At 34.0% G+C, this 27,517-nt stretch overlaps 1 protein-coding gene and 1 long non-coding RNA gene across 4 annotated transcripts; one reads left to right on the forward strand and one right to left on the reverse strand.

The window, feature by feature from the left end:
* Positions 1 to 7,969: 7,969 nt before the first annotated feature.
* LOC100744684 (inositol-trisphosphate 3-kinase homolog) lies at positions 7,970 to 27,447 on the forward strand. Of its 2 annotated transcripts, none has more exons than XM_033319531.1 (5): positions 7,970 to 8,845; positions 24,245 to 24,545; positions 25,415 to 25,623; positions 26,074 to 26,545; positions 26,694 to 27,065. In XM_033319531.1, exons 1-5 carry the CDS (start codon positions 8,814 to 8,816, stop codon positions 26,898 to 26,900), a joined length of 1,221 nt encoding a protein of 406 aa, XP_033175422.1. In that variant the 5' UTR covers positions 7,970 to 8,813; the 3' UTR covers positions 26,901 to 27,065. The 2 variants fall into 2 exon arrangements, with proteins under 2 accessions (XP_033175422.1, XP_003487524.1); XM_003487476.4 differs by having other exon boundaries at positions 7,971 to 8,845; positions 24,261 to 24,545; positions 26,694 to 27,447.
* On the reverse strand, positions 18,916 to 22,945 carry LOC112212391. Of its 2 annotated transcripts, XR_002946209.2 has the most exons (3): positions 22,707 to 22,945; positions 19,231 to 19,357; positions 18,916 to 19,166 (listed from the first exon to the last, which is right to left on the reverse strand). It is a non-coding gene; the product is annotated as an uncharacterized LOC112212391 (long non-coding RNA). The 2 variants fall into 2 exon arrangements; XR_004461243.1 differs by having other exon boundaries at positions 18,916 to 19,357.
* Positions 27,448 to 27,517: the final 70 nt, after the last annotated feature.

A 27,517-nucleotide genomic window follows, 5' to 3' on the forward strand; every position in this document is an offset into this window, starting at 1 on the left:
CACTTGCGTCGACATTTTTAATAAGACTACGATCTGATTTCAAGTACCAATAAGATCTCAGTCTGATTGAACATACCTACGTATTTACTACGATAAATAATTGCAGTCGGTCGTCTCGCGAAGTTTAAAGTTATATATTTGCACCGGTTGTATTGTCACGGAATAATAATTTTCCGTTACGTCAAACGGTGTCGCTCCTAAGACGATTAAATCTAAATATATTACGTCGAAAGAGGAAACCTAAGGAGTTCGGCACCGCGTGGCAACGAAACTTACCAGCCCGATTTTGAAATTCCAACGGAGCAACGAGCCAACGAAATAATCGAGTCGCAAGCTCGCTGAAACGTAGCAACGACCGTATGCAACGACTCGATAAGCAGATTTGTCGAAGCACCGAACTACGCAAAGGATTAAATAAGCCTAAAAGTATCTCAAGGTTCCACGATCTATGAAATCTCTACGCGAATTACGCGAACATGACTTTACATAATGGATCGCAATTGAACTTACAGCGTCGTGCAAAAATCTTCGCGTATCCACGTGGCTTATAACGGCAACCAAAACACGCATTTAGGAAACGTTCTCGCATACTGCTGCATAGAAACGAAGTTATCTTAATGCTACTCGTTTATGGTATTTCCTAATTCATGCATTTTTCAATAATGTCGCAATAGATAGAGTCCTGATGCAGGAGTTGTGACATTTTCTTAAACAAGTCGGTCGAGGAAAGGAAGTAACGACAATATTAAGATTAAGCGTTCTTTTATTCGTTTCAAACAGCAATTTCCATTCGATCAGATGACCGCTGTAAGACTTTTGCATGGTACTGTATCCACGGTATTTGTATCCTGTGCGAGGTACCACGTGAAATGCACGCCAAACTGGTTGCGCTTCTGCCTGTGTCTGATTTGTTCTTATTAAGCTCGATTGATCGATCAAATTGAATTTCAAATAGCTCTTCCTCTCGTGTTTGTGTTATTAATAGAACGCACGAATAAGAAAGCATCTTTCATCGAAGGCCAGCACGATGTCAACGAGTTTTCTTTTGACGCGTTTCACGGAAACTTGAGAAAATAGAATAGAAGGCAACTCGTTCAACGTTCCATGTTTTAATCGAAGCGAGGATGAATCATTTCGATTACTTATTTGCTAAAACGAATTTTTATAGAAAATATATGGTAGAAAATATACGCGTATACTACTGAACTACAAAATCTTGTGCTCGTGGTAAAGGATATCGTTAATATCTCGTGCTGTGCGCTACAAATGTAAGAAGAAAATATCATACGAAAAGACGTTGTAACGTTTGATTGAAACGTCGCAACTGACACGAAGCTTTCGTAATTAACGTGGTTGTTGTATAAATATAAAATACGAAGGATATAGAATAAAAAAATGAATACCGGGTGAGAGAAAGAAAAGGGAATACCATATAATCGACAGGATTGACAGGCTATAATCGGACCGCGATACGAAAGATCATATCTATTATGAATGAATGTATGACATTGAGTTTAATTTACGAATGGCAGAAGAAAAAAAGATATTCAGTGGATAAATTGCCTTCGTAACACGATGAGATAGGAGCATAGCGTGATACGATAGCAATGCTTGTTTTCATACTGTTCATACATGAACTTTACATGAACGAAGGAGGAATTGAAGATTCATCACGAAACACTTGCGATATAGTAAGAATGATAATGATTAGAAGAAAAAATTAATTATACGATAACTGGAAGATTAATCAGACAGGATAATTTGTTTCCCCTCTACGTGTTGCTGGCCGGCCGCATGACATTTTTAAGTATTTTAATTTCCATGTAACATTTAAATCCATGACTGCGCCATAAATTGACGAAACGAATAATTTTTTTAAGTGATTCGCGTTAACCGAGCAATAGAATTGTTCCATTTCGTGGCTGAAATATGCTTTACTTTTTTGTTTTTGACGCTATTACCTGTCCTATGTAGTTTGCTTGGCGCACCTGCATATAATTAAGTTTTCTATCCTATTACAGTTTAGTGTGTTCAATACCGCATTCCTTACCTTGTTGATAAACGCGTAATGAAAGCCATTCAAAGCCACCTTCTCATCGGCTGTGTTTGGAGAATAAAAATTACTTGTCAAAGGAATTCAAACAAACGTAACTGCTATCTACGTGTCACACACACTGAATCGTTTGCTTCTCCGTCTATTTGCTAACTGTGAATGATAGATGATATGTGATTAGCAATATAAATAAATTATTCTATTATGTAATCGTTTGTAATTAATCGTGATATATGCACATTACATTTAACAACGTACATATTACATTATAAGTACGGATGCTGGGAAGCCAATAAGATATAAATTGTAAAGTTATAAAAAAGAGTTATACTATACTATAGTTGTACTAGAGAAATCATAACAGCATTGATGTCTAATAGGTCCGCTGATATATCTATTAATGGAAAGAGAAAAAAAGACTGTTTGGAAAAAAGTAAAGATACTTTCTACGTGAGTCGATCGGAAACGATCATGCGATATTAGCGATGGATGACACGTCGAATTAAGAAAAATTCAATCGTAAAAACATACATACATCGTGTATCACGCGACATTTGTGGCGAACAGTACGCACATTTTCAGATAAGACAGAAGGAAGGAATGGCAGGAAAGATAACTTATTGTATAGTGATAGCGATTCCTTCTATCGTCGCTACGTAATTTTTATTCGGTTCAGTTTGTTATAAAATTTGTATAATTATAGATTACAATGATATTATGTATCATAAAGTCGAGTTACTATTGAGATTGAAACAAACATCTTAAGCTCGATCTGACGCAGCGAATACAGCGAGCTTACCGATAGATATAATACAACGTAATAAATAGATGTAAATTTGATGTTTGTTTAATACGTCAGTGTTGCATAAAGAATGATTTTATGTATCGTTTAGAATTTTAGAATGCAACGTGTGATGTTTATTAATTAAATACGAGTGACGAGCTAACGTTAAGAGGATTGAGCGTGAAGTTAAATGAACAAATACGTGTATACATGAACGAACAGATTAGAAACTTCGATTGTCGATGAGAAAGCAACGATTTGGAATTTGAAAGAAATGTAAAAGATTATAATATAAGATAAACGTTAAAGATTATAATTCGAGATTCGAACGTCTTCCGACTATTCTCAAACAAGCTTTCGTCGGTACTTGTGGAACTCGAATGATTAAATATTCGCCAGACATTTCGTTAAAGATGAGGATTGAAGAGACGCGTCATCGAGAAACAGAGGTAACGTCTCGTCGATTTTTACATCAAAAAGTGACTCATTCTCACGCCACGAATATTTGAAAATTAATAGCATTTGTGAGTATCTACCTTTGACAATTGTAATCGAAGTACGTCAGACGGAATTAGAGCGGAAATATAAACCGATGACCCGGTCGTCGCCATGGGTCGTGGAACGCAAGCATTTACAGACAGTAAAATTATCAGTGAAACTTTTGTCGGATAGAAACTAGTAAAAAGCACCAAATAAAATAGAAATATTCGATAAAATTTTTCCTATGATATCTTATATAACGTACACGTACTTTCATTATTACGTAAGATGTTTAACGGTGTATGAAATAATTCGGATTTGTTAGATCGGAATAATGAAAAATTCCAAAGTCGATTGTACGCGCATCATGGTATGCTTCGATTTCCAGCCATTCTCCATACGTTGTTTGAACAACCCACGCGATAATACTCATCGAGGCGCAAACGATTATTGATTATCCACAGGTAATTTTCCACTAACCGCAGACATTAACGAAAAGGCACGTGGAGAGTGTAGATAACTGTCGAAAACATCTCTCAAGAATTCGTTTTCACAACGACCAGTAAAGAACCACGCTCACCATTTATTGAAACGAGACTCAATATCGAAGATCCGCAATGATCAAAATGATTTGCTGATGTAACAAAAACGATTTGGACGCGGTGGATGTAACATTAAACATCGAAAAGAACATGATTTCGTTGCAAGTATCGATGTGCAATCTAACTGAAACGATGACATACTGTAAATGAATAATCCTATTAATCGAATGCAAGCGTTCAACGAAGTTAGCGTGATTCGTAAAATAAGTGTCTCAGAAGATGATGGAAGAGCGCGGGTGGCATTGTCTTTTTCCGCGAATTGTACGTGAACTACAATGCAGCGACAAATATGGCGTGACTGATCGCATCCATCGTGTCTACTCATCAGTGCACGTTGCGAAAGTCCTTTTCCTGCTTAACCATCGCGATCGTGCCATTGTTTCTAAACATTTGCGATATCCTGTTGCAAGTAGAAACTCTCGACGTCAGTGGAAAATAAATATCGATCGATAAAACTGGGGTTCTCACCGACTCGGAGATGCTAATCTATCTCATTAAACATGTTAATTGATAGTACATTTAACTGTTCAAAACATATATTCAAAAAATATTCATGAACGGAGAATATACGCCAGTTGGAGAGAAATGTGAAATTTTACTTAGATGTACAGCGACGGGCAAAAGAAAGTTTATAAAATAAGAAGTATAAAAAGACGCTATAATTTTACAAGATGAATTTATATTTGGATGGAGTATATTTAATGAATAAACGTAATATATGGCACAGAATAGATCGATATGGTAAAGAACTTGTATTACAGAAATTACTAAAATTCATAGTGCATCGATTTTAAGCTTTTTCTCATCCGCCGCTGTGTATACGCATATTCTTGAAAGATTATTTCTTTTGATTCAGTTTCGTAAGTGGAATATCCACGTCATATGCCGACATCCGGAAATACGTTCTGAAATCTGAAATATACATCCTAGAAAATCGGTTTATGTGCCATTCGCATGAGTAATAGCGATAGAGAAGCATCGTGAAAAAACCAACAGATAAAAACAAAAACCATCTGTGCAACCTAGTTGCTCGACGCGCAAGTATCAATTGACGAGCTCTTTTGTACGTGTAGAACCTTCCTCACGCGATTTTTTCTAGTCGAGAGCTGACTTGTATATTAATTGAAATATTAGCAAACAATACAGATGCGTAATAATAGCCAAATGTACGTCTATACACCCTGAAATATTAATTTTATTCGTAGTACGATTGCAATATGTATCAAAGTTGAAACACTTTCCTAACTCTCTTTCTACTATTTTTAAATAATAATTTTCGATCTATATTAAATGCAGGAATTTTACATCCGCGTTTCGTTTCTAATAACGTCACGCAGTCGTTGGTTTTGTTGGTATGTCGGCATGAAAAAATGAATAACTTTTCTTGTACAGTGAATTACGACAGTGACTCAGTCAAGTGGCTAGTTCTTTTTTCTTTTTTTTTTTAAAGGATATTAGATAAACACAACTTATGTATGGAATAGAAATTGTAAAGCAAGTGAACGAGTCTGCGTGTTACGGGCTTAATTCGCTCCGGAGCAAGCGTTTTCTTTTGACCAAGTTTTGTTTTTTCTCTCATATCGGTATCATTTCAGTCCGATAACCAATTCAAATTTGGGAGGGTATCGTAAGTGACGCGCATCTACTGGATGTGACGTCAAATTCTTTTTTTTTTTTATCGCACACTGTTATTGCAACTATCTTTAACCGCTGAGTTGACACGTCGAATAACACATTGTACCGCTTTCACGTGATTTTCACACGATTGTGGAATGGTTCAGAGATGGTCTTTATCGGCATCGTGTTTAAATGTTATTTTATAACAAAGAAATTATCGTTTGTGTCTTTGAATATAAGGCAACAATAGAAATAGATGGTACGACCGTCGAATAATTTGCTAATTATAGTATTCGCAATTTTGAAAAGATCTTATCAACGCAGACCTCGGTTCATAGGGTTGGCAGATCGCAAACAGCAACAAACCACTAACGCGAATAGCACAGCTGTACAAATGTGGAATATCTTGTTCCGTATTAATAAATATTGAAACGTTACCTTTGGAAACTATATCGAATACCTAGAGCTACAGTTGCATTCTATCGCACGCACATTAATATGTAATCTAGGTCAATTACGTTTCTAGTATCGCTTAAAGACAAGATTATATGGGTCAATGTGTTATGCGATTAACGATAAAACATGCCATGATTTCACCCGTTGTGCGTTGTTCCTAGTTTTCGAAATTTCACAGTGAATCAGAATAACTGTCGGGCGCCATCGACTTTCACCTCGATAAGATTTTTACGTCAGCAGATCGACTCTTCGGGTAACGCTTAAAGTTTAGAGAACGGCGGAAAATTAAGTTATCGTACAGCGCCTCAAATAACAGATTACGAATCGTATAAAACTTTGACCAAATAAAATGTCACGTGAATAAAGTAACGAGTAATCTTAACGCTCGATTTGCGACCAACTTTATCGGATAGCATTCACACAGAGAACATTTTACAATAATATCACGAATTTTGAATGTTTTATATATTTTTGGATATTATGCGTACGCTTGGATTTTCTGCACCTTTACATTTACCATAAAGGCATACAAATCAATAGTTTATCTATAACTAAACTAATTAATATGCGTATTTATTTAAGAAAGATAAGTTGATAATTGCGAGAAGATAGTTGTAGTAGACGATATTGTGTCTGGGTAAATTGGTTTACGATAATATCAAAGATTCCATCTTGTAGTTTAAAATGAACAAAATCTGATAAATCGTTAAAAATAATCTAAAAAAAAAAACGTTTGAGTGGGAACGGGTCTGTTAAGATTTTAATAATGATAATTCAAGTCATCGAAAGATACTCGTCACATGCCGTTGAATGATTCATAAATTCTGCTAGCCAATCCTAGACCTTGAATGAACGAAAGAAAAATGCATAGCTACGATATTATGCGATACCGAAGAATTTCAGTGAGGATCATTGTAGAATATCGCGTTTCTTACTTTCTGTAGATAGTTATTTTTAATCATATTACTGCAAGCAATGAAGGTAATCATTAATATTTTACGATAGTACGAATATACATAGTAATAATCATCGTTTAATTGCATTAACTTTCTTTCTCCTTGTAACTATTTTAATTGTATTTAATTGTATCAGCGTCGTAAATTGCATAAATTAAAAAAATATTAAAAAACATAAAAAGAAAGGTTTAGTGAAAATATTGCAAAAAATTTACTAGTACTACGTGAAATTGGAGATTCAACAATTGTAGCGAAAAGATAAAATTAATGTAATGCAAATTATTGAAATTTCTAGTTAAAGTTTCTATTGAATGAACACTCGTAAGAAATTAACATAGATAAAGAGACGATTATTTACAACGCGATGATCAATGTCGTTATCTTTCGATTTATTTGCAACCTTGTCACTGTAAGTAGCATTATTGAACTTTTATACGATGTAAAAACTTTAACCATGTTATCTAAAAAAGATTTAATTTTATCCACATTTTTTAGTCGCCATGAAACTAATTTTACTTTAGTAACGAATTTAGTAATTCTTATAATTACTTTAATAATACTAAAACTTGAATAATTCGTTCTTTTAATTTATTAATTCAAAAATATACGTACAGTATATCGTGTACAACAATAAATTTATGTTTTATTCTTTTGAATTCTGAATTAAAGTATAATATTTGATCGATAAGCGGTTCTTCTTCATTATCTGTTATTTTTCATTTATATAATAAAAATTTACGTTCAAATATAAATCAATTCGGTCTACTATTCGATTCAATAAATGGTGTTACACTATATCTGTCTATTATAAATTTATCGTTGCGATTAAAAAATGTGTTATATAATATTATAGTGATTTTGGAATGAAACCAATCTATAAAAAGGGACTGTGACCCGAATAATGGCCCTATTCACTGTTCTGACTTTACGTTTATACTTACCTACATGACATCTGCGCCAGCGAGAATCGGACGCCGACACAAAATGGAGGGGAGAGCGTCGAGACGATAAAACTACATGTAACTCTCTCCGCTGCTCAGTATGCATTGAGAAAGCGAAAAGTAGTGAACGAATTATTACGTTATTTCTTGTATTTATATTTATACGGAAGCAACAGAACGGTTTACTAAGTCGTTGACAAGAATTCGATTCCACCAATCACGATTGTCGTTTTAACTTCCTCTGCAGGGTAGTTTAATCTGTACAGCGCACGCGCAATATCGACAGTTTTGCTTGCACGCTTCTTCAATAGCATTTCAAAGTAACGAAATTGTCACTAAGAAATTATTCACTTTCTGCGAACGCGAATCAATTATTGGAAGCAGTATCATCATAACATCCGGTGTTTCGATATTCCAACTTATAAGACAACGTCAAAGGTGAAGGACTGACATCCATACTTTCAGAGTTAACTTTTACTCGAAGGTACCACGTGAAAGTGGTTTGCTTGTATCATGTGAAAGAAGTACACTCGAAAGAGGCATCTACGAATATTCGCGGGAGTACTAGAAGGACAAGATAATAAGAATAAATTTGTACAAGTGTGAAAAATTATTATATAATTAATTCGAAAATCGCGTTGAAAATTTGAATGGAATAAGTGTCGGAAGCCACGCCTAAAGTAACCGATACACTCGTGAGCGTCGATTGAGGTTAGCTTGCTTCTAAATGATCATCGCGATTTAAGTGCGTCCGTCGTCCGTGCGTAGCGACTGACGATTTTATTTGTACACACTGTGCGTGCGTGTTCCGGAGGAGTGCCAGCTCGAAGAAAGGAATAATGTCAAGCAGTGTTTGCCACGCGCCCCTACCAGCACGAATGGAAGCATTCACCACGAGGCTCTGTCTCCGTGCTGCTGACCAATATGAGCGGCTTCTGCAAGCTCACTTCAACAAGGTACGTCTGTCGAAAGATACAACTTACTTCGATCCAGCAATCCACGATGCTAGCACGCCACGAATACCTTCGATAGTCAATCGAAGTACGAGAAACTTCGACGATGCATAGACTGTAGTGTAACTATAGGGTTTCATTATAGGAGATGCTTCGTAGTATGCACACTTTGTAATATAGTGCTTTTTCAAGCGTCTAGAACGTTAGAAAAATAATTGGTAGACTGTGAATATTTATGCAATTTTACGTCTTTATAACTAACCTAACCCCAATGTAAATAGAAATTTGTTTCACCTACTAAATTTTATAATAAACGCTGTACTTGAAATATCGTTTTATACTTTTGTATATTATATGCATTCTGCAGATATTTGGATCCTAAATTTACCAAAAATGCATAACCACCCACGGTCGAATAATTGGTGTGTAAAAATGAGAGTGACGATCTGATTGCGTGTTTTCTTTTTTCTTTATTATTCGCGTAAAATACATGAATTTAATTGTACGCGGATAAACAAGATACTACATACTTGTACATCTAGGAATTGACTCATAATATGATGCGATTTGAACAAGTAATCATTGTGAAGCCGTATTTCTTGGTAAAACATTGATCCGTATTCACATGTGACTTCGTTAACGGTAACATTGTTCTGTTTTCCAATTCGCCGTTATATTCCCTTTCACGGTATTTATTCGTACAGCGTCGGCGTATTTCATTTAATATTAATTCTGACTTTCGATTAGAAATAAAACAGTCGCTGGAGATGACGAGAAAATTTGGATTTTTTCTTCATTTCCTAAAGAAATGATCGACAATTTGTCAGATAAAAATATACATTCTCTTTTTTTATTCCGAATTTGGAACGTGTTATGATTCATATATATTTTATCATTAAGTTATTGGTATTTATCTGAATTAAATTACCATGAAGACCCTGTGTTCAAGATGACAGTGTTTTAATACCGATTTCGTTTATTTTATTTTGATCCAAACGCATAGATATTCTAACTACAGAACGTGATATTTTAATTAATTTCACGATAACCTGTTAACTTTATTTCCAAAGCAATTGTATGAGATTATTTAATAAGTTATGCACGGATACGTAGAATATAAATTAAGATTAAATATTCCGAAACATCGTGTACATTAACTCGAATCTAAGCCAAACTCGTGTGGTTTGATGACCCGACCTATGATTCAACGACCCCACTTGAAGATTAAGAAATTGAAAATGAAATATGTTTTATTATTAGCCTCTGAATCGAAGATGAAAATGTTTGAATTTTTGTGATATAGATTGTTAATAATAACGGATGTGTACAAGTTTCCAATTATGACTCTTGCATTGGTATACAGTCTCGTGCACCTGTTCAATCGTCTATCCGAGCGACTAAGTTACGCTTCTGCTAAGAGTAAAATTAAGCTATGCAAACCGGTCTTGTATTTTTAGTACGTCACTTTTGTTCGTTGCAACTGCAAGTCAAAATTTTGTTACCATCTATATTGTGTCTATTTATTGATTAATAGCGGCTAACGCGATAGGAGACCAATTGGCAAAAAGATTTCAAAGGAAAACAAATCGAGCAGACTTTCGAAATTTGAACAGTCGACCTTCGATGAAGGCAGATGAATAAATTCAAGGCGGTGCTCGATGACAAATTCAAGGATTACTTTATATCTGGAACAGAGAACGTGTTAAACCATTAACTTCGTGCAACTTATTTGATGGTTGCAATTGAAAAAGAAACGATAAAAGTACTCATAAATCAGTACTTTGAATGTGTGAACACCGTAATTCGATGAAACGCTACTTGCTCGTTTCGTAGTAATCTGTTGTTTTAAAATACTCGTAAACCTTCGATGTATGCATTAAATTCCCAGTGCCCTTACGATTTATTCGGAGTACGTGTGTGACTCATAGCAATATTTCAAGTTAAATTGAATATGTTGCTATGTCCAAAAAGAAAAAGAAAGAAAGAGAAAGAAGAAGAAGAAAGAATTCATATCGTTGGTACTAGGCGAGAGATACAATTGAAAACAAATCTTTCGGAAAATTACCTCAAAATGAGAAGTTTTAATACTATTGGGATATAAGGAAGGATAATAAATCCATGGAATTCATACGTGTTTATGGTATACGTATAAAATATGAGTTGTTAACGAATGTGTGATCCGTTACAATTATGAAATTCCTCGTGCTGATAATTATATCTCATATACTACTATACTGTTGCTTATGAAATAAGAAAAAATGCAACGAAAGGAACAATCACTTTCATGGATATAAAATACTTTGAATATCAAACTTATGACAGACATAAGTACAATTTGATAACGTGATTCTTCCCAAACGCTTTATACGACAAATGGAATCAAGGTTTCTGAACGCAAAGCAAACATTAGGAACACAAATTAGGTATTATACGAATAATTGTATTAATATATTTTATTTATAACTATATTTTATCTATAATAATAATATATGAACATGAAACATTTGACTGTGTAGTTTGCCCAATTTTTCTTGCCCAAATTTTCGAAGTATCGCTCGATTATACAAAGAATTCATTGACCCTTCTACGTAAGAAATTCCAATTATTATTCTACATAAAGTAATTTAATTAACTAACTAATGCTAGCATATTTATAAAATTACAAACTTGCTTTTTTGGTTACACGTTAATTAATCGTATTTGTGCCCGTATACATAAATATGCTATCAGATAATTCCTATAACGTGAAGGATACACCTCGTATAACCTGGTACACACAGAAAGTAGAACAATCCTCATAATCCTCGCGTATCTGCAGAATCATTTAGTAGTAATAAAACAAAGGCAGAAACTATATCGTAATTGTAGTATGCAGACTAACAAAATTATCATATATAATCGCGTATAGATACGTTAATTTTATTCAGTTTTTATCAGTGTGTATGAAAAGTGCAGTTGCACTCCACAACTTAAGAGATACTAAAATATATTTAACGATAAATTTACAATCATTTTACATGACATCAATGATTCATAATTTTCAATTACTTATGCTTCGATATATAACATCATTCCTCGTAAATAGATACATTGCCCTGCGAAACAACAAACGGATGGTCTACTTATGTTCTGTAATTGGATGAGAGAAGCTTCTTGTTCTTCGTGAAATCCGTTCGATCGTACATAGTAAATAATTATTCTTTAACGCAGAGGAAAACTCGAAAACGACGCTCATTCTGTGTATCGAAACCTTCTTTCCCTTTAATGAAATTTCCATTTCATACTTCCATTCCATATTTCCATTCCATATTCCATCCATTATCTATCTAACTATTTATCTACACTGTGGAAGCAAGCATTGCCAGTTTGGTTTTTTCCACGATGTTTACAAATCCAGCGCAATTATTGTAAATTTACCTTTAATCGACGACATTTCCATCGATTACGATTGATCGATAAGACGCGTTTGACGATAACAAAATTATAGTGAAAAAAAACATGTAATAGCTTAAAAAAGTAACGCAGCACCGGTCGAAAACTATCATTATAACACATATATGATTACCGAAAACTGTCGAGATTGATCGTTATATTACGAATAAATTGTTTACGTCTTTATTCTCAAAATTCAATGAAAATTTAATATTAGGAGGAGTCGACTCAAGTTTGTTTATTGCCCTGTTATTCTTAACTCGTTTTTATTTTTTTTTTTTCTTTTCATTTTTACTTTTTTTCGTATAGATCGATAACTTTCACGTGATACGATATGAACGCACCACGAAGAAATCAAGGTGCATATTTTTGCTACGTAATAGACGACGTCAATCAAGGAGAATGTAATAATTCTAATAACCACACAGAACACGAGATATGTACCACGTTCATTTAAATATTCTACATGTTATTCGATCAATTACGTATACACGGTGCAACCAGTTTCAGCTTTCCAAATTTCAAGTTTAGTTTTTATCATTTTTATTCCTGTCGCATTCTTCTGCTCATTATCGACCCAATCGTATTTTGCCTAATAAGTTGAAAGGTATCTCCAAACGCGAGGAAAATATGGAAGAACTGTTATTGGTATACATGATCCTCCGTTGCAATTTTTTTTTTCCACTAAAATGGAAATAAGAGTCAAATAAAGAAGTGCAAGCAGATCGTAGCAGAATTAATCACGTTACGATCGACTAAAAATTACCGATTAAATATTTCCTTGCTTCCTATACTCTCGACGACAACAGTGAGAACAAATACGTAACAAATTATAATGCAATACGTAATTGAGTTACTCTTGCCAAATCGGTCAACTTGGCAAAACAAAAAGCAGAGAAAACCGATCAATTTATATAAGACGAGCAAGTACTTCAGCACTAAAATGTCCAAAAGTGGAATTTAATCACTTTGGCCTGTGAATTGCTCAATTATTACTAACACTGTTAAAAAGATACTATACGTTCGCCAAATGGTATCAGTTTGGTTGCAATCGCACGTGTATTTGTATATCATAAACGCGTTAACAGCCTACCATACCAATTACATAAGTATCGTTACATATATCAGAATTCGACTTTTACGAGCATTGTATGCGAGCAAAGCGAAAATGTCGAGTCTAAAGACCAATGATCTATCTGGAACACCAGCAGACTATTAAAAAACTAGTTTCATATGGGCCACGGGTCACTCGTCTAGCAGGAAGAGAGAATAGCAATGAGGTGAAGGTATCCTTGTAGAAATATCAATGATCTTCTTAAAGAAGCATCGAGAAATATTTTTTTCTCATTTCGATTTTGTTCTAAAAATAGATATCGATCTCAGGTAGAGAAAGGGACAATAATAAAGATGATATAGAAGTTAAGAATCATTGGTTAAAAGAAGCTGCACGTAAACAGGATCGATAGCTCTCGCCACGACCTTTGTCGCTAAACTATTTATGTTAATCGAGCCATTAATTAGATACGTATAGTGACACGTAGATTGCAGAGTATTTTTAGTACGACCTTATACCATTTGTAGATTTAACTGTTTATAAACACCGTGGATGATGGCGTTCGGGTGATGTTGCGTTTATACATTTTTATGGGCTAAGGTGGAATGTTTATCGATTACGAAACTGTATACGCGATTGATAAAAGATAAATCTTTGTGAGCGTGCTGCTTCGAAATTGTCGTGCTTCTAATGATACATCGTATCATAATAATCTCGGATATCGTTGGCGGAGGTTCTTCAGAATGATTAAGGAACAGTATATTAACATGGATTTTATTTATCGAACGTATATATATATATATATATATATATATATACGTGTATATATACGTATATATATATGTATACATATATACATCAGCTTTTTTATCGGCAAGTTCATATCGTCATTGACAAGAGTTACGATTATGTAGCTTCTTAAATTAATCGTTTATTCTCATCGTACAGAGCATGTGTTATTCCTTTTATCTGAAAATGCCAAGCACGTTGTAACCATAACTTGGTTCAATGAAAGTACTCGAGCACTTAAATCTTAATACTGATTACACAATTCAGAAAAAAAAGTCAATATATCTTGGAATTCGATATCGTAGCATGTAAGTTTCTACAAAGATGTCAAATTTATTTGATACTTCGAGATACCTACATTTATCGTAATAATGCGTCACTGGAGAATATAATATCAGAGTAAACATACAATGTCTCTATAATGATAATGATCAGTATTACCCAGTAAATTAAATTATACTTCGCTTTTCTTTTATATTCTTTAATATGAAACCCACTTACACATGCAGACTGTCAGGAAAATTGTTCAATAGAAATAAATTACCTGCTGTAACAACAATATAAAACAGACGAGAAGAATAATTATTTCTCAAGTAATTGAATAGACAACGAATTAGTACCTTTTCATTGATAAATTATTGTTTTCTTTACAATTTAATTATGTAATACAGTAATATTAATCCTAATCATAATTGCAGAGCGTGAAAAATCCAGACAAATATCTCTCAAAACTTATCTATTACGTAAAAATCATTCGCCAATCTTTCTTATTCTGTTTTTTCTTTTTTCAGAAGATGTTTTACCAAATAATATTTATTATCAAACTTGTACTAATATCGTATTAATATAAAATTTATATATTCAGGTTCTACAGATTTAAAGTATAAAAGAAAATTTATTTTCTTCGCTTTACATACGTAAAACATAGAATATACATATAGGCAAATACACGATACTATATTTAGTTGACGAATTGGAAAATGTCTATTTAATAACAAATAGCGTGTTGGTGTTATCGTTAAAAAATATAACCACATGATCGAATGGCTTTCGATTGATGATAGTACATATAAAGTCAGGCTTGATTTATAAATTGTTTTTTTCCTGTGGGGTCACGTTTGTAGGGGATCATTGATCGACATTTTAGAGCCCTCATTTGCTTAAAGCGACAACAAGTAATATACATATACATATGCATCATGTCATTGACGTCGATCTAGTATTTAATTTCCGCGTCATTTTAATTGAGAAACTGGCTTTTTGTTGTTCTTTATATTTCTTATACTCGTGTTACGACATTTTTTGACCTCGTTTCTACCTCGCTTCGTTTATCACGTTTATACCTTGTTTTTGCCTCTTTTATCATGTTTCTGCCTCGTTTTCATCTTGTTCTTGTCTTGATTTCCGCTTCGTCTATTCTGAATTTCAAGATTGTTATTCTTCTTAGAACACATTACAGACATAGTTGTTCGTTTCCTTAATTCGACCGCGTAACAGTCTTTCGCTGTGAAAGTTGTTACTAGTATCTAAAAAAGTATTAAACAAAAGGAGAAATATCCAGAAATATGCTATTGCTTCGAGATTTTGTTAACGTTAAAACCTGATATATAATTGTAATAAATTTTTTACTTCTATGCAGAATAAAAAAAGGGCAAAAGTTATAAATATGGAAATTGGGGAAAGACACAATATACAATAACAACGTTAATACATCACGGAGGAATTTGAATGTATCGTATAAATTAGTTACACTATTCTAGAATTTTATTACTACAGGAGGAAATTTACATGCGCTTGAAAAAATTGCATAACGATTGATTGTAATTACTGTTAATCAATGTCATCTATGAAAAAAGAAGATTATTTTCTTCTGACGCAGGGAGAAGTTCCCGAGGATCGTAGCAACCTTTCGTATTTGTGCAATGCATATTTATTTGCATATCATAACGCACGTAATAGCTAGTAGATGCAATAAAAAAAAAATTTAGGCATGACTATGATGAAAGATTTACGTAGCATAACACAGTACCATAACAACATCGATTTATTAATTTTACGTCATATTTTATCGTCACTATTATCTCGGAAAAAATTGGTTATTAAAAGCGTGATATGCGATTATCTTGAACTCCTAAACAACACATTAACATCAACCTACTAAAATAAAATCGAGAATTTTCAAAATGTTTTTTTAGATCATCGTGTCTGTTATTGTTACTTTATGGCTGGGCATTAAATAAGATGGAAGTAAAAAACAGAGTAAAATTTACGATTAACAACAAATTAAAATATATAGGTAATTTAATGATAATTTTATTGTACGTATTCAAATTTAATAAAGACACATATACGTGTAATATACTCAGGTTCGTAACTTATTAGCTTTAAACAAAGTTAATCCATTTTTTACATATACACACACACGTCACAACATATGCACGTGCAGCTATAAGCATAAAATACATGAAACTGCACGTTCTATAGTATTTTAAGTAGGATCAAATTCAATTCGTCCGATTACGTAAAAAGCGTATCGTCTTACTAATTGAGCGTTAAGACTGAATAAGCACTCTGCAAACCGACTTACAACAATTCCTGTCTTTGGTAAAAAAATATCCATGATACTAAACGTATTAACATCGTTTAGCATTTGCCTTACTTCGTACTCTTTTCTTTTTTTTTTTACTTTTCCCATTTTTATCATAGAAGGTGTTTATGTTATTAGTTGCCAGCGTTCTTATGGTAAACGACAAGTATGAGGAAAAAAGCGGAAAAACAGATGGTCGGTTTAGACCGAAATACATATTCACGATAATATCTTTTTTGCATTCGTCGGATCGTCTCATCAATTGAAAAAATCAAATATTAAACATGGTCGAAAACTGATTGATTTCAAAGAGATTTTAACTAATTTTATACAAAACTTATCATATAGAGAACGAAGAAATATGTAACGAAGTACTCTCGTATTTATATTTTCTTTGCCTTCCGATAAATTTTACAAAATTAAAGTTACAATATCTTTTAGACTACCGAATCTTCGAACATGTTTTTTTCGTAGAACGACGAGAGGCTTCGATGTGTGCAAAAAACAGAGAAGGTTTCCGTTTCAAAAAAATAGCGCAACTGCAAGATGCATATACATTTTTGCTGCTGTGAACAAAATTTTATCGCGCCAACATGTAGCTCAGTTCGAATCATTCATCTGTTTCCCCTTTCATTTTTTCCGCATACTGATCGTTTACAAAAAAAAAGCTGGGAACAGCCCGAATACCCTGTATGTTGATGTTGACCTATGTGCACCTAAACAATACAGCCATTAGCGATTTAATACATTTTTTTACCTTAACATTCGAAGGATATGACGTAAGAAAGAAAAAGAATCGATCGTAATGAATATTTTCCATAGGGGTTGTACCAATCTCTTATAGGTGATGTTCAAATTTCATCCAAACGGATGATAATCAACGAGTGGCTGATATTTATGACTTTTTCGCTTGCATAAAAATCGATGCGAAGGCGGCGCAATATAATATCTAGATATACGAACTTGAACTCGGCAGATCTTTGAAGACCTACGTTGTAACTCGACGTGTACTATCGCTTAACTCTGCAGTCTAAGTTGAAACTTAAAATCGTTAAATCTATACAGTTCTAAACAAAATGATTAAAATTGTTAATAGCGAAACGAGTTTTCTTCCAGTGTCTTTGAAAAGACGTACATTGCCCAGATTGTTCGTCGTAGACCAAAGGTTAACAGGAATTCGGAAACTCGACTCTGTAGTTTTTTGAAAATTATTCTTTCTGGTTTTTTTTTCAATCCTGCTGTGCTCTTCTAGTCTATGCGAAATGGATGTGAAACGGACGCCACGTTTCAATAGACATTAAAAAATATACACAGTTTTTAAATACTTGGTTTTATCATTCGACGTAAGTTTTATAACTTTTGCGTGTTTCGCGCTTCTTACAAATAAAATGGTTCAAAGAACAAAGATATCCCTCGATCGTTATTATATTAAAAGTAGAAAAATGTGCAATTTTACGTTACAATAGATATACTATAGATAGGTATACTATAAGAGTAAGAACACGATAGAATCGAAGATAAGTATCCAAATTTTGTTTAATCTAAACCTGAACTTTCCTGTACTTATTTCCTAGCAATTTTTCTGTAAACGACGTGCAATCTACTAAGATCAGCGGCGCGATATTTCGTGCGCGAAAAGAGGTCGGCGTTCGCGATTCAGTCACGAAGAATAAAAATCAGCAAATAATATAAGGCGCGTGTACGCGATCTTATCCCATTATTTCCAGACAACAATTCGCCTCGCTTTCGCAAAGAAGACAAGCTACGGTTGCACTTTTATCAAATCGTCTTGCTCGTGCATTGACGCACTTGAGCCGAGGTCGTTGTCGCTTTTCTGGTGTATGGTTCGGATGAAAATTTCGCCATCCGTTTTATCGAGGACGACGCAAGCTTCTAAAGAAAAACATCGCGCTTCCGCGATCGTGATGTTTGCGCGCGTTGCGCGCACTTCTTTTCCACTATTTTACCGCGTTATTTGTGACGCTTTGCGAAATAATATAATAATACAGAATAAATAATATTAGTAAAAATAATAATAATAATAATAATAAAAAGGGGATAACCGTGCGTTTCGACAATACAAGTTGCTATGCAGTGACTATAGAAAGCATTGGTACACTATTGTATTTATTATAGCATCTACACGCTAATTAATTAGATTTAAAACATATTATTCATTTCGTATCGGTAGTTTAGCTAGCAGCACTTTCGTACGATTCAAAAAAATGTCTTCTTATGAAAATGAAATTTTATTTATTAAAAGGTAAGTGTATGTTCCAATACTTTCTGTAGCCAGTATATAAGGCCAATATAACATAAAATGTTTAGAAGTGTGAATTACGAATGAATCCTGTTTTTCCCCTCGGATTCTCTTATCGGGTTGGATATGCAGTGAATCTGGCTTATCTGGTGGCTCCCGTTGTTAAACGTTAAAACTGGAACGGTGCTCGATTGAAACTTATCTGCAACAATGCAATCTGAATACACCAGTGACGTCAATGCTCCGTAAAACACGACTCTACTTACGAAACGAGTTACAAGCTTCTTTTTCCTCGTTCTTGTGACGATATAGCCGAAGGCTAAGGCGTAGGTGCGTGATTTATTGTTCGACACGTTTGTCAAACAAAAGAATACACTCCTTCTCCTCCTCTTCCTTTTTGTTTTCAAGTAAAAAAAAAAAGAGTGATATCAATTTTATCGAATCTTTATATTCTACCGTATATATTCTATTCTAAGGAAATGAAAATCATCAGCCTCGTTTCTTATAACTTCGTATAATTATTTCTAATGCTTCCGAGTAGTAAGAAAGTTCCAAAATCCTCAAAGATCCATGTCGATTTAATCAGCGATATTGATAGAGCCATCGATCGATTATACGCGCCGGTACTTCACGCAAGAAAGATAACTTTTATCTTAAAATCTACAGCGATTAAAAACACATAGTAAAATACTAAAAAACCATAGTAATTATCCGTTCCATACTCTACAGAACGGTTGATGATTGAAATTCATCACTGAAAGTATCATGCCGAATTAACATATGTTTATTCGCTCATTAAAATTTTGAATACGATTTGTGTCCTCTTACGTTGACGGATCAGTTTTAGAATTTCGACTATAGATTTCGTTATCGATACCGAACAACGCATAAATGTATCGCAAATGCGATTCAAAATAAAAAAAGAAGAAAAAAAAAATAGATCGTAAAACCGAGTTTCCAACGTCATTGCTGTCTACGCGTAGCTTTCGATCTACCGTTTCATAAACCATTCCTCGAAAGCTGTTTTGCTGGTTATATGTTGACATTTGCACCGAAGACAGCTCGTTATACACGTACATTCCTTACATATTTTATTCCAAGCGTGCCGTGATTACCGGCATCCGATCGATCATGATCGTATATCGAATGTAAATATCCTGAACTCCTCTATCGACTCTGCGAGTACTCGCGATCGGACGATCCAAGCAATTGTGTTCCTTCTACCGTGATTTATAGTCCGTTTATACCAACTTGTTTCGATTCAACATTCAGATCTAATCAAGCAGAAAAATTTAATTTGCAAATTATCGTTACGTCGTAAGCTCGTATTTATATCCTTTTGATCGAACAGAGAAATTTGATTTATAAACCACGTAGACACGATACGTAAAAACATAAAAGAACCGTGGTGAATTTTTATTTCTACGTCGCGTCAAAAACGAAAAAATATACCATTGTGAAATACCGCACCAATAATAGGATCGAATAACGACAGTTTTATTGTCTGAAACTATCATCGTGTTTGCCATAATCAGTCGCACTGACTCATGACTCTTCAAACGTATAATTACGTGACACAAACAAAATCTGCCCAAGCAACGATACGTTTGCAACGAGAAACGAGATACATTATACCGTTGATCAAATTTTCATTTTAAAAACGCCTAGTCCACCTATATTTGAACGCAAATGGTAAAATTACTGGAAATTGTAAGTTACATTTTACCTCGCATCGCGTTATACACGCGCGTTGCCGATTGTTCAAGCAGACATCTAATATTAAAGAATGGTGTACTTTTCTGTTTTATTCGCAAAATATTCTGCTTTTCTATGGTTATTTATAGTCGGTCATCTAACTAGCATTTGACGTAATTCTCATCGTGACAATAACTGTTGCGCCAGCGCAATTCGAATCTCCTTGATTGCCACGTGGTTGTTTACTACGATCAAATATACTGGCTGGTTACGCACAGTGTAACGACCCTCGTATATATTCATTTGAAATGCGAGCAACGCGGATCACGGTGACGAGCCAACGTCAATCGGATGCATTAAATTATTTCAAATGAAATGGTTAAATTCCTTTCTTCTTTCTTTTTTAATTGATATATATACAGGGTGGTTGGTAACTGGTGGTACAAGCGGGGAGGGGATGATTCTACGCGAAAAAGAAGTCGAAAATATAGAATGAAAATTTTTTTTTAATTTTTCCATCGAGACAACGATCTACAGTGAGATCCGTTATAACGAGACGCGATAAAGTGCAGGCGTACCGAGCGAAAATTCAAAGTCGATTTTCTCGAAAACAAAGCCTCGAACGACAAATTTTTATTCTATATTTTCGACTTGTTTTTTCGCGTAGAATCACCCCCTTTCCGCTTGTACCACCAGTTACTAACCACCATATGTGTATCAACGAGTTAGAAAAATTTATCTATAGAATTTTGCGTATGTGATTTAGCAGAGGAAATAAAAATACACTTTGCAATAAAATTTGTTATGCTTACGTGGCAATACAATTGCCATTAATGCGTTAATGAATTTCTAAGAGAAATATAAAATTAAAACATTTATTTCGAAAATATCTTGAGATAAAGTTACGTCAGAAGTTACGAAACCTTTCCTTTTCTCAATGTCAGTAAGAAGACCTATAAAGTTTAATATTACATTAAACTCGTCATTTGTATGATTTCGCGTAGATACAAAGAATACACGTGATTCCTATGACATTGTATTTTATATTTTTCTTACTTCTTTTTTCATAATAAAGGTGAAAGTAAATAAATTGCGTTACATTTTAACTTAATATGCGTCTGAGTGTGTCGAAAAGAATTTCTACTATAATATTTTCTATCTAAAGGATGTATGTAGATTTCTGTAATTTACTGTGTACACAAATATACAATTTGTCGTAGAACTTTATAAATGTGTAGCAATATCACCGTGTAGTTCTTACTTTATATTTCTTGATCAAAGAACGTTAAATGTATGTATTATCGTCTCAACGTTACAATCGTTCGAACAAACAATCGTTAACTCAGCTCAATTCAAAAACAACGTCGATCGATCATTCGATTCGCCACCAATCTCAATCGCCATTGTAATATGGAATCACATTGGGGAATTGCAAGGTATAATTTTGCCATGTCCTCACGTTCGGACCTTGTCGACTAAATTAAAATGAATGGCGTATCGCGAAATCGAATTCCACGACGAACCACCTGTCCGATCGAAGCACGCTTCTCATCATGCTATTAACCAGCTGTTTTGAACAGCCACGCTATTTATTCTACGTTGAAAATATTCGACAAAAATACTACTATATCGAACAGATAGTACCGTAACTATGTATCGGAATGGTAAACTAAAAATAGAACGACTGGATATATTCCTTATAAATTGATCTATGGGTATCTATCTATCGGTATAAAGAGAAAGATCTTCGTCCATATTGTATTTTAACAGGTAGTAATCTATGCGTAAAACCATTAAACATTTAATCGAAGGAAAGAAAAATCGTTATCGACGCCTTACTGATCGATTTTTCTTGCTGATTGATTAATCATTGTTACAATTACATGCTCGATTTTTTATCAGTTTCCGTGACAAAACCAAAGATCAAAAGTTCGTGCCTGTTATCCTAAAAACGAAACTTATCAACTTACATTACCCTTAGGAAGATATAAAATTCCGATAAATTGTTCGACGTTAGATAACGTCAGGTTTATCGGAAATTACTTACTTAAAGGTCCTTAGAGAAACTCTGTCGATACGAACGACTTATTCTCGTAACCACGCGTTTCCTTCCATTTTACATTCCATTTACACTCTATCAGCTCTCTACGCGTATATATACATATGTATATATATGTTCCGCGTGTCTAGTTCCGGCTACCAATTTACACGCAATTATCCGAACATTACGCGCGTCGACCGTTCAATTGTTACAATCGCGACTCGCTTGACACTCGCAGCGAAAAATACACGTGACACGTCTTAATTGGATTATTTATGAATGGCGTTGCGGCAATTAGCACGAGACGCTCGCCACTCGTTAAACTCAATTAACGACGCTTGCCGATGGATTTCGATTTGTTGCGTGCGCTGGACCACGTGCGGGCATGTGCATTGCGCCTGCTGCACGCTCTCCTTACTCCTTGCTTCAGTCGCTTTCGATTGACGAACGAAGGATACGTTCGATTTCATACGAAGAGCAAGGCAAGGTACAAGGAATGCCACGGAATAGCTTTTATCGAGAAAATTAATGTTTTAATCCACTAGAATAGAAAAGGAACTTAGAGGTCGTAAAAAAAGAATGATTAACAAAATATTTATTTTACAGTAGACGTTCCTTGTTCTCCTTTTCTTTTTTTTTTTTTTTTTTATTAGTCAGTAATGATATTTAATTTATAATCGTTGCGATTTGATAGTTCAGCAACTTCGGTTCTCGCGAAGGAAATGTGTTGTAAATTGGAAAATCAGGAGACACGGGCATTCCTCGTGTTTTCCCCTCTTCGTATATGAACCGGTGTTTGATTACAAAATGCACGAGTCGCGTAACAATCGCACACTATTTTTATCTTATAGAAAGGAGGTGTGTAAATTTATTTTCGAAATCCATTGGACTTTTGGCCACACGTTTCACTACGGTCGTTTTTGGTATAATCGAATATCTATCGTTCCGACGTTATGCTGCCGAGGCTCGATATTCTGTTACTCAGCTGCGTCGAATTTTGCAAATAAATGCCGAATATCCTTTTCGTACAGTTAAACGACGCAGTTTAATCGTGTTTTTCATTTATAAATTCGTTCCTTCTTGAGGGCAGTAAAAATGTCATTATATAACAGCTACGTGTGCTTTGCAAACGAAATGTTTTATATTTAATGAAAGTGAAGAGGATATATGTGTACGATATAACGCGAAACTATAGTATAATAAATAGTAGATATTTATGCGAATTTTTACTTTAATCTAGGTAGAAAATATTTGTTTAATTGCTAAATATTATAGCAAGTGCTATATTTTGGGTATTCGATATAATTTTGTAGCTTCGAAATTTTCTATAAATCCATAAAAATCCGTAGTCTTAATATCCGTATAAATGAATAATTCTCTCTTATCAAACGGTCTATACAGTAGTCAAAGTGTAATAATACTTAAGGAAGATAAAATATCTTTGAACTCTGAATGAACACGGAAATTATTAAAGAGATTAATTTCGAAATAATCGAGCAACGATTTCAACTAGAATCGTATCGGCTAGATTAAATTCTTAGTAGATTTTTTTGGTTACAGCCTTCGAGCAAAGAGCAAACGCGACTGAATCATAATTCGAACCACAAGGAACATCGAAGGCAGAAGGATGCTTCGTCGAGCAGCACTTACAGCGCCTTCCGTCAATGGCGAAGGGGCACTTCTATGGGCTCGAATCGGTCCAACAGTGTTGGATCTAGCTCGACCGGAGCCCTTGCCAAATTGCCTAATGATGCAGCGACCATACAAAAAATGGAACAGTTTCCACTGGTCCTTTCCGATACCACTATGCCAGAAGAGGATCTTTCGTTGAAGTTTTTAGCGCTGGTATTCATCCTCTCGTTTTATACTTTTTCGCTAATGAAAAACGTCGAATCGTTAATAATTGAGAGTAGTCAGTGAAATGGAATCTCTATCGCTATTTTCGATAAATTTTAATTTGAAATAAAATATAGAAAAATTTGTACGCGTACGCGCTAATAAATATTAAGAATTTAACAAAGGGATAATACAATAGAATGCTTTCCATTTTAAACGTTGTTTCTCCGATATAATGTATATATTTGTATATATTTATTGTTCGTATAAAAGAAACGAACTATACGAAAGTGAAATGTTATTCCTTTATCTGACATCGTTTACTTTTAGTATTTATCCTAAACGTTATTTTACTCAATTATATTTCACTGTAGAGATACTGTTGAAAGCGAAACGTCTGACAGCTATGTAACGGGGAACATCGACGTGCAGAAATTCATCCTTGGTAAAGTCTTCATCTAAGAAATAACTAGCACGTTCGAAATACATAAGATAATTATATAAATAACAACAAGCAACAATGAATTATCCTATCTACTGAAATATAATTGATATTCGTAAAATATTCAGAAATTCTAAAATGTTGCAACGTAATTTTACAAAATTGCATTATTACTACTACTATTTGACTGTTGTTATTACCATTACTACTATTATCACAGCGATACGTTTAAGATCCATTATCTGTTGAAAAAGTATAATATATACTAATGTCCAATTGTAGTTTACTTTTACATGTATGCATTATCTATTGTTAAATAGCTGCAAATAAACAAATTATGAATATAGTTTTATCGTAAACTTTATCATTGCTAAGAACTAATTATATCTGGAATCTAGTTATTAATTGTATTTATATGAAAATTTGTTTCTTGTAGAACGCCTTGGATTTAACAGCCCCAGCCAGTGACGTTCTGTTGAAGAACAGATTAAAATCCTGGTTTCAATTATCCGGGCATCCGGATGGTTTCGCTCCCGCTGGGCCTGGAACAGTTTGGAAGAGAAAAACTGGAGGAGCAGAAAATACAGAGAGAATTGTTTACGAAGCCCTTAGCAAGGACAAGGAATTACGGGATTGCATTCCAAGGTAAATAAAATACATGAATCAATAATTACTTAAGTAAGAAGTTTCATTGTCTCAAATATATGATAAATATAGCATATAGTTTTTGTGAAAGAGAATTCCAAATAAGAAGAAAGGCATCTTACTATTTTTAGAAATGTATATACCAACAATTAAAGGGGATTAAAGCTACTTGAATGTTATCAAATAGTACGTAAATTATCGTGTAATCTTCTATCAACGAAGCTTAGACCGATTGATATATGTAATTGATAAGCTGTAATGAAATTAAACAATTTTAACATTTTAACACCAAACAATTTTTTCGACAGGCTATAAATTCCGATAAAGTTTCGTCCGATTAGTTATCTCTTAATGTAAATTACTTATAATAGTATATAACGATATAATGATATAATCGTCAAAAAACATTTTATCTATCTAATTTTAAAGCGTTTCATTTTCATGTTTTAGATACTATCGTGAAGTGGAATACAAAGGTGACACGTTCATAGAGCTACAGGATTTACTATTTGGTTTCAACGATCCGCACGTAATGGATATCAAGATGGGCACGAGAACGTTCCTGGAATCGGAAGTGTCAAAGACGACCGCTAGACCGGATCTATATCAAAAGATGATCGCCGTTGATCCAAGTGCTCCGACCAAGCAAGAACACGAGCAACGTGCCGTGACTAAATTGCGGTACATGCAGTTCCGTGAGCAACAGAGCTCGACCTGTAGTCACGGATTTAGAATTGAGGCTATGAAATTACCCGGTGGTCCGCCGATCACCGACCTAAAGAAAGTAAAGTCACACCAGGAAGTGCTCGAAACTATGAATCTATTTCTTGGAACAAGCGAGAACACTCGCGAAAAACTGCTCGCACGGTTGAAAAATCTTCGTTCAAAGATCGAGATGTCTGAATACTTCAAAACTCACGAAGTATGTATTAATTGTACATACGCGATTAAATACTTGGAACATCAAAACAGTTAAAAAAGAATTGCTCTCTTTTCGTTTTTAAAAATTTTTTTTAACAGAATTTTAGGAGAACAAATAAACGATACAACGTACATTATTTCTTTTCCAGATAATTGGTAGTAGTATTTTTATGATCTACGACGATGATAAAGTTGGCGTTTGGTTGATCGATTTTGCTAAAACACGAGGATTGCCAAATGGACATAGAGTGACGCACAGGAAACCATGGGAACAAGGCAACCACGAAGAAGGCTTTTTATTTGGTCTCGATAATCTTATTTCTACGATAGAAGAAGTGAATCTTCCAAACGCGTAATTCTCGTATAATAACTATATCATTCGTGAAATCAACTTACATGAATATCCTATATTGGTGTCATCCTAATAACGGCTATCGTTATTTTCTTTATTTGCTTCAATAAACTAAATAAAAAATGTCCAATTTTCTCTTTGGAAAAATTCCATCGCATATTTTGCAGATATTTTCTGATACGATTGATATATTAAAAACATTAATACCTATACTTCTGTGTATAATTATCATTGGTCTTTGTAAAGAATTAAAAATGATGAGACTGCCTATAAAATACAAATTATGTATTTAAATACGTTAAAACAAAACGCTAATACAAGGTATTTGAGGCGGAAGACTGCTTGTTGTTGCATTTTTTCTATGAACTACTTTTAACCGAAAAGAAGTTTGATAAACATCGCTTTACAGCATATTTAGTGAGCGTACAAAATTTACATTGATGTACAAATATAGTGTTAACTAAGTATAATCGTTTAGAATAATTATTTATGAAGAAAAGTTAGATTGTAAGGTCTATTTTTTGAATAAAATACTCGCTACGTCGAACAATTCTGAGTAACAATCTTATATTAAATTATTTTGTTGTCTAACTGCCAATTTTAGTAGAAAGAACATTTATA

This window comes from Bombus impatiens, unplaced genomic scaffold (assembly GCF_000188095.3).
Source record: "Bombus impatiens unplaced genomic scaffold, BIMP_2.2 scf_0155, whole genome shotgun sequence".
NCBI lineage: Eukaryota > Metazoa > Arthropoda > Insecta > Hymenoptera > Apidae > Bombus > Bombus impatiens.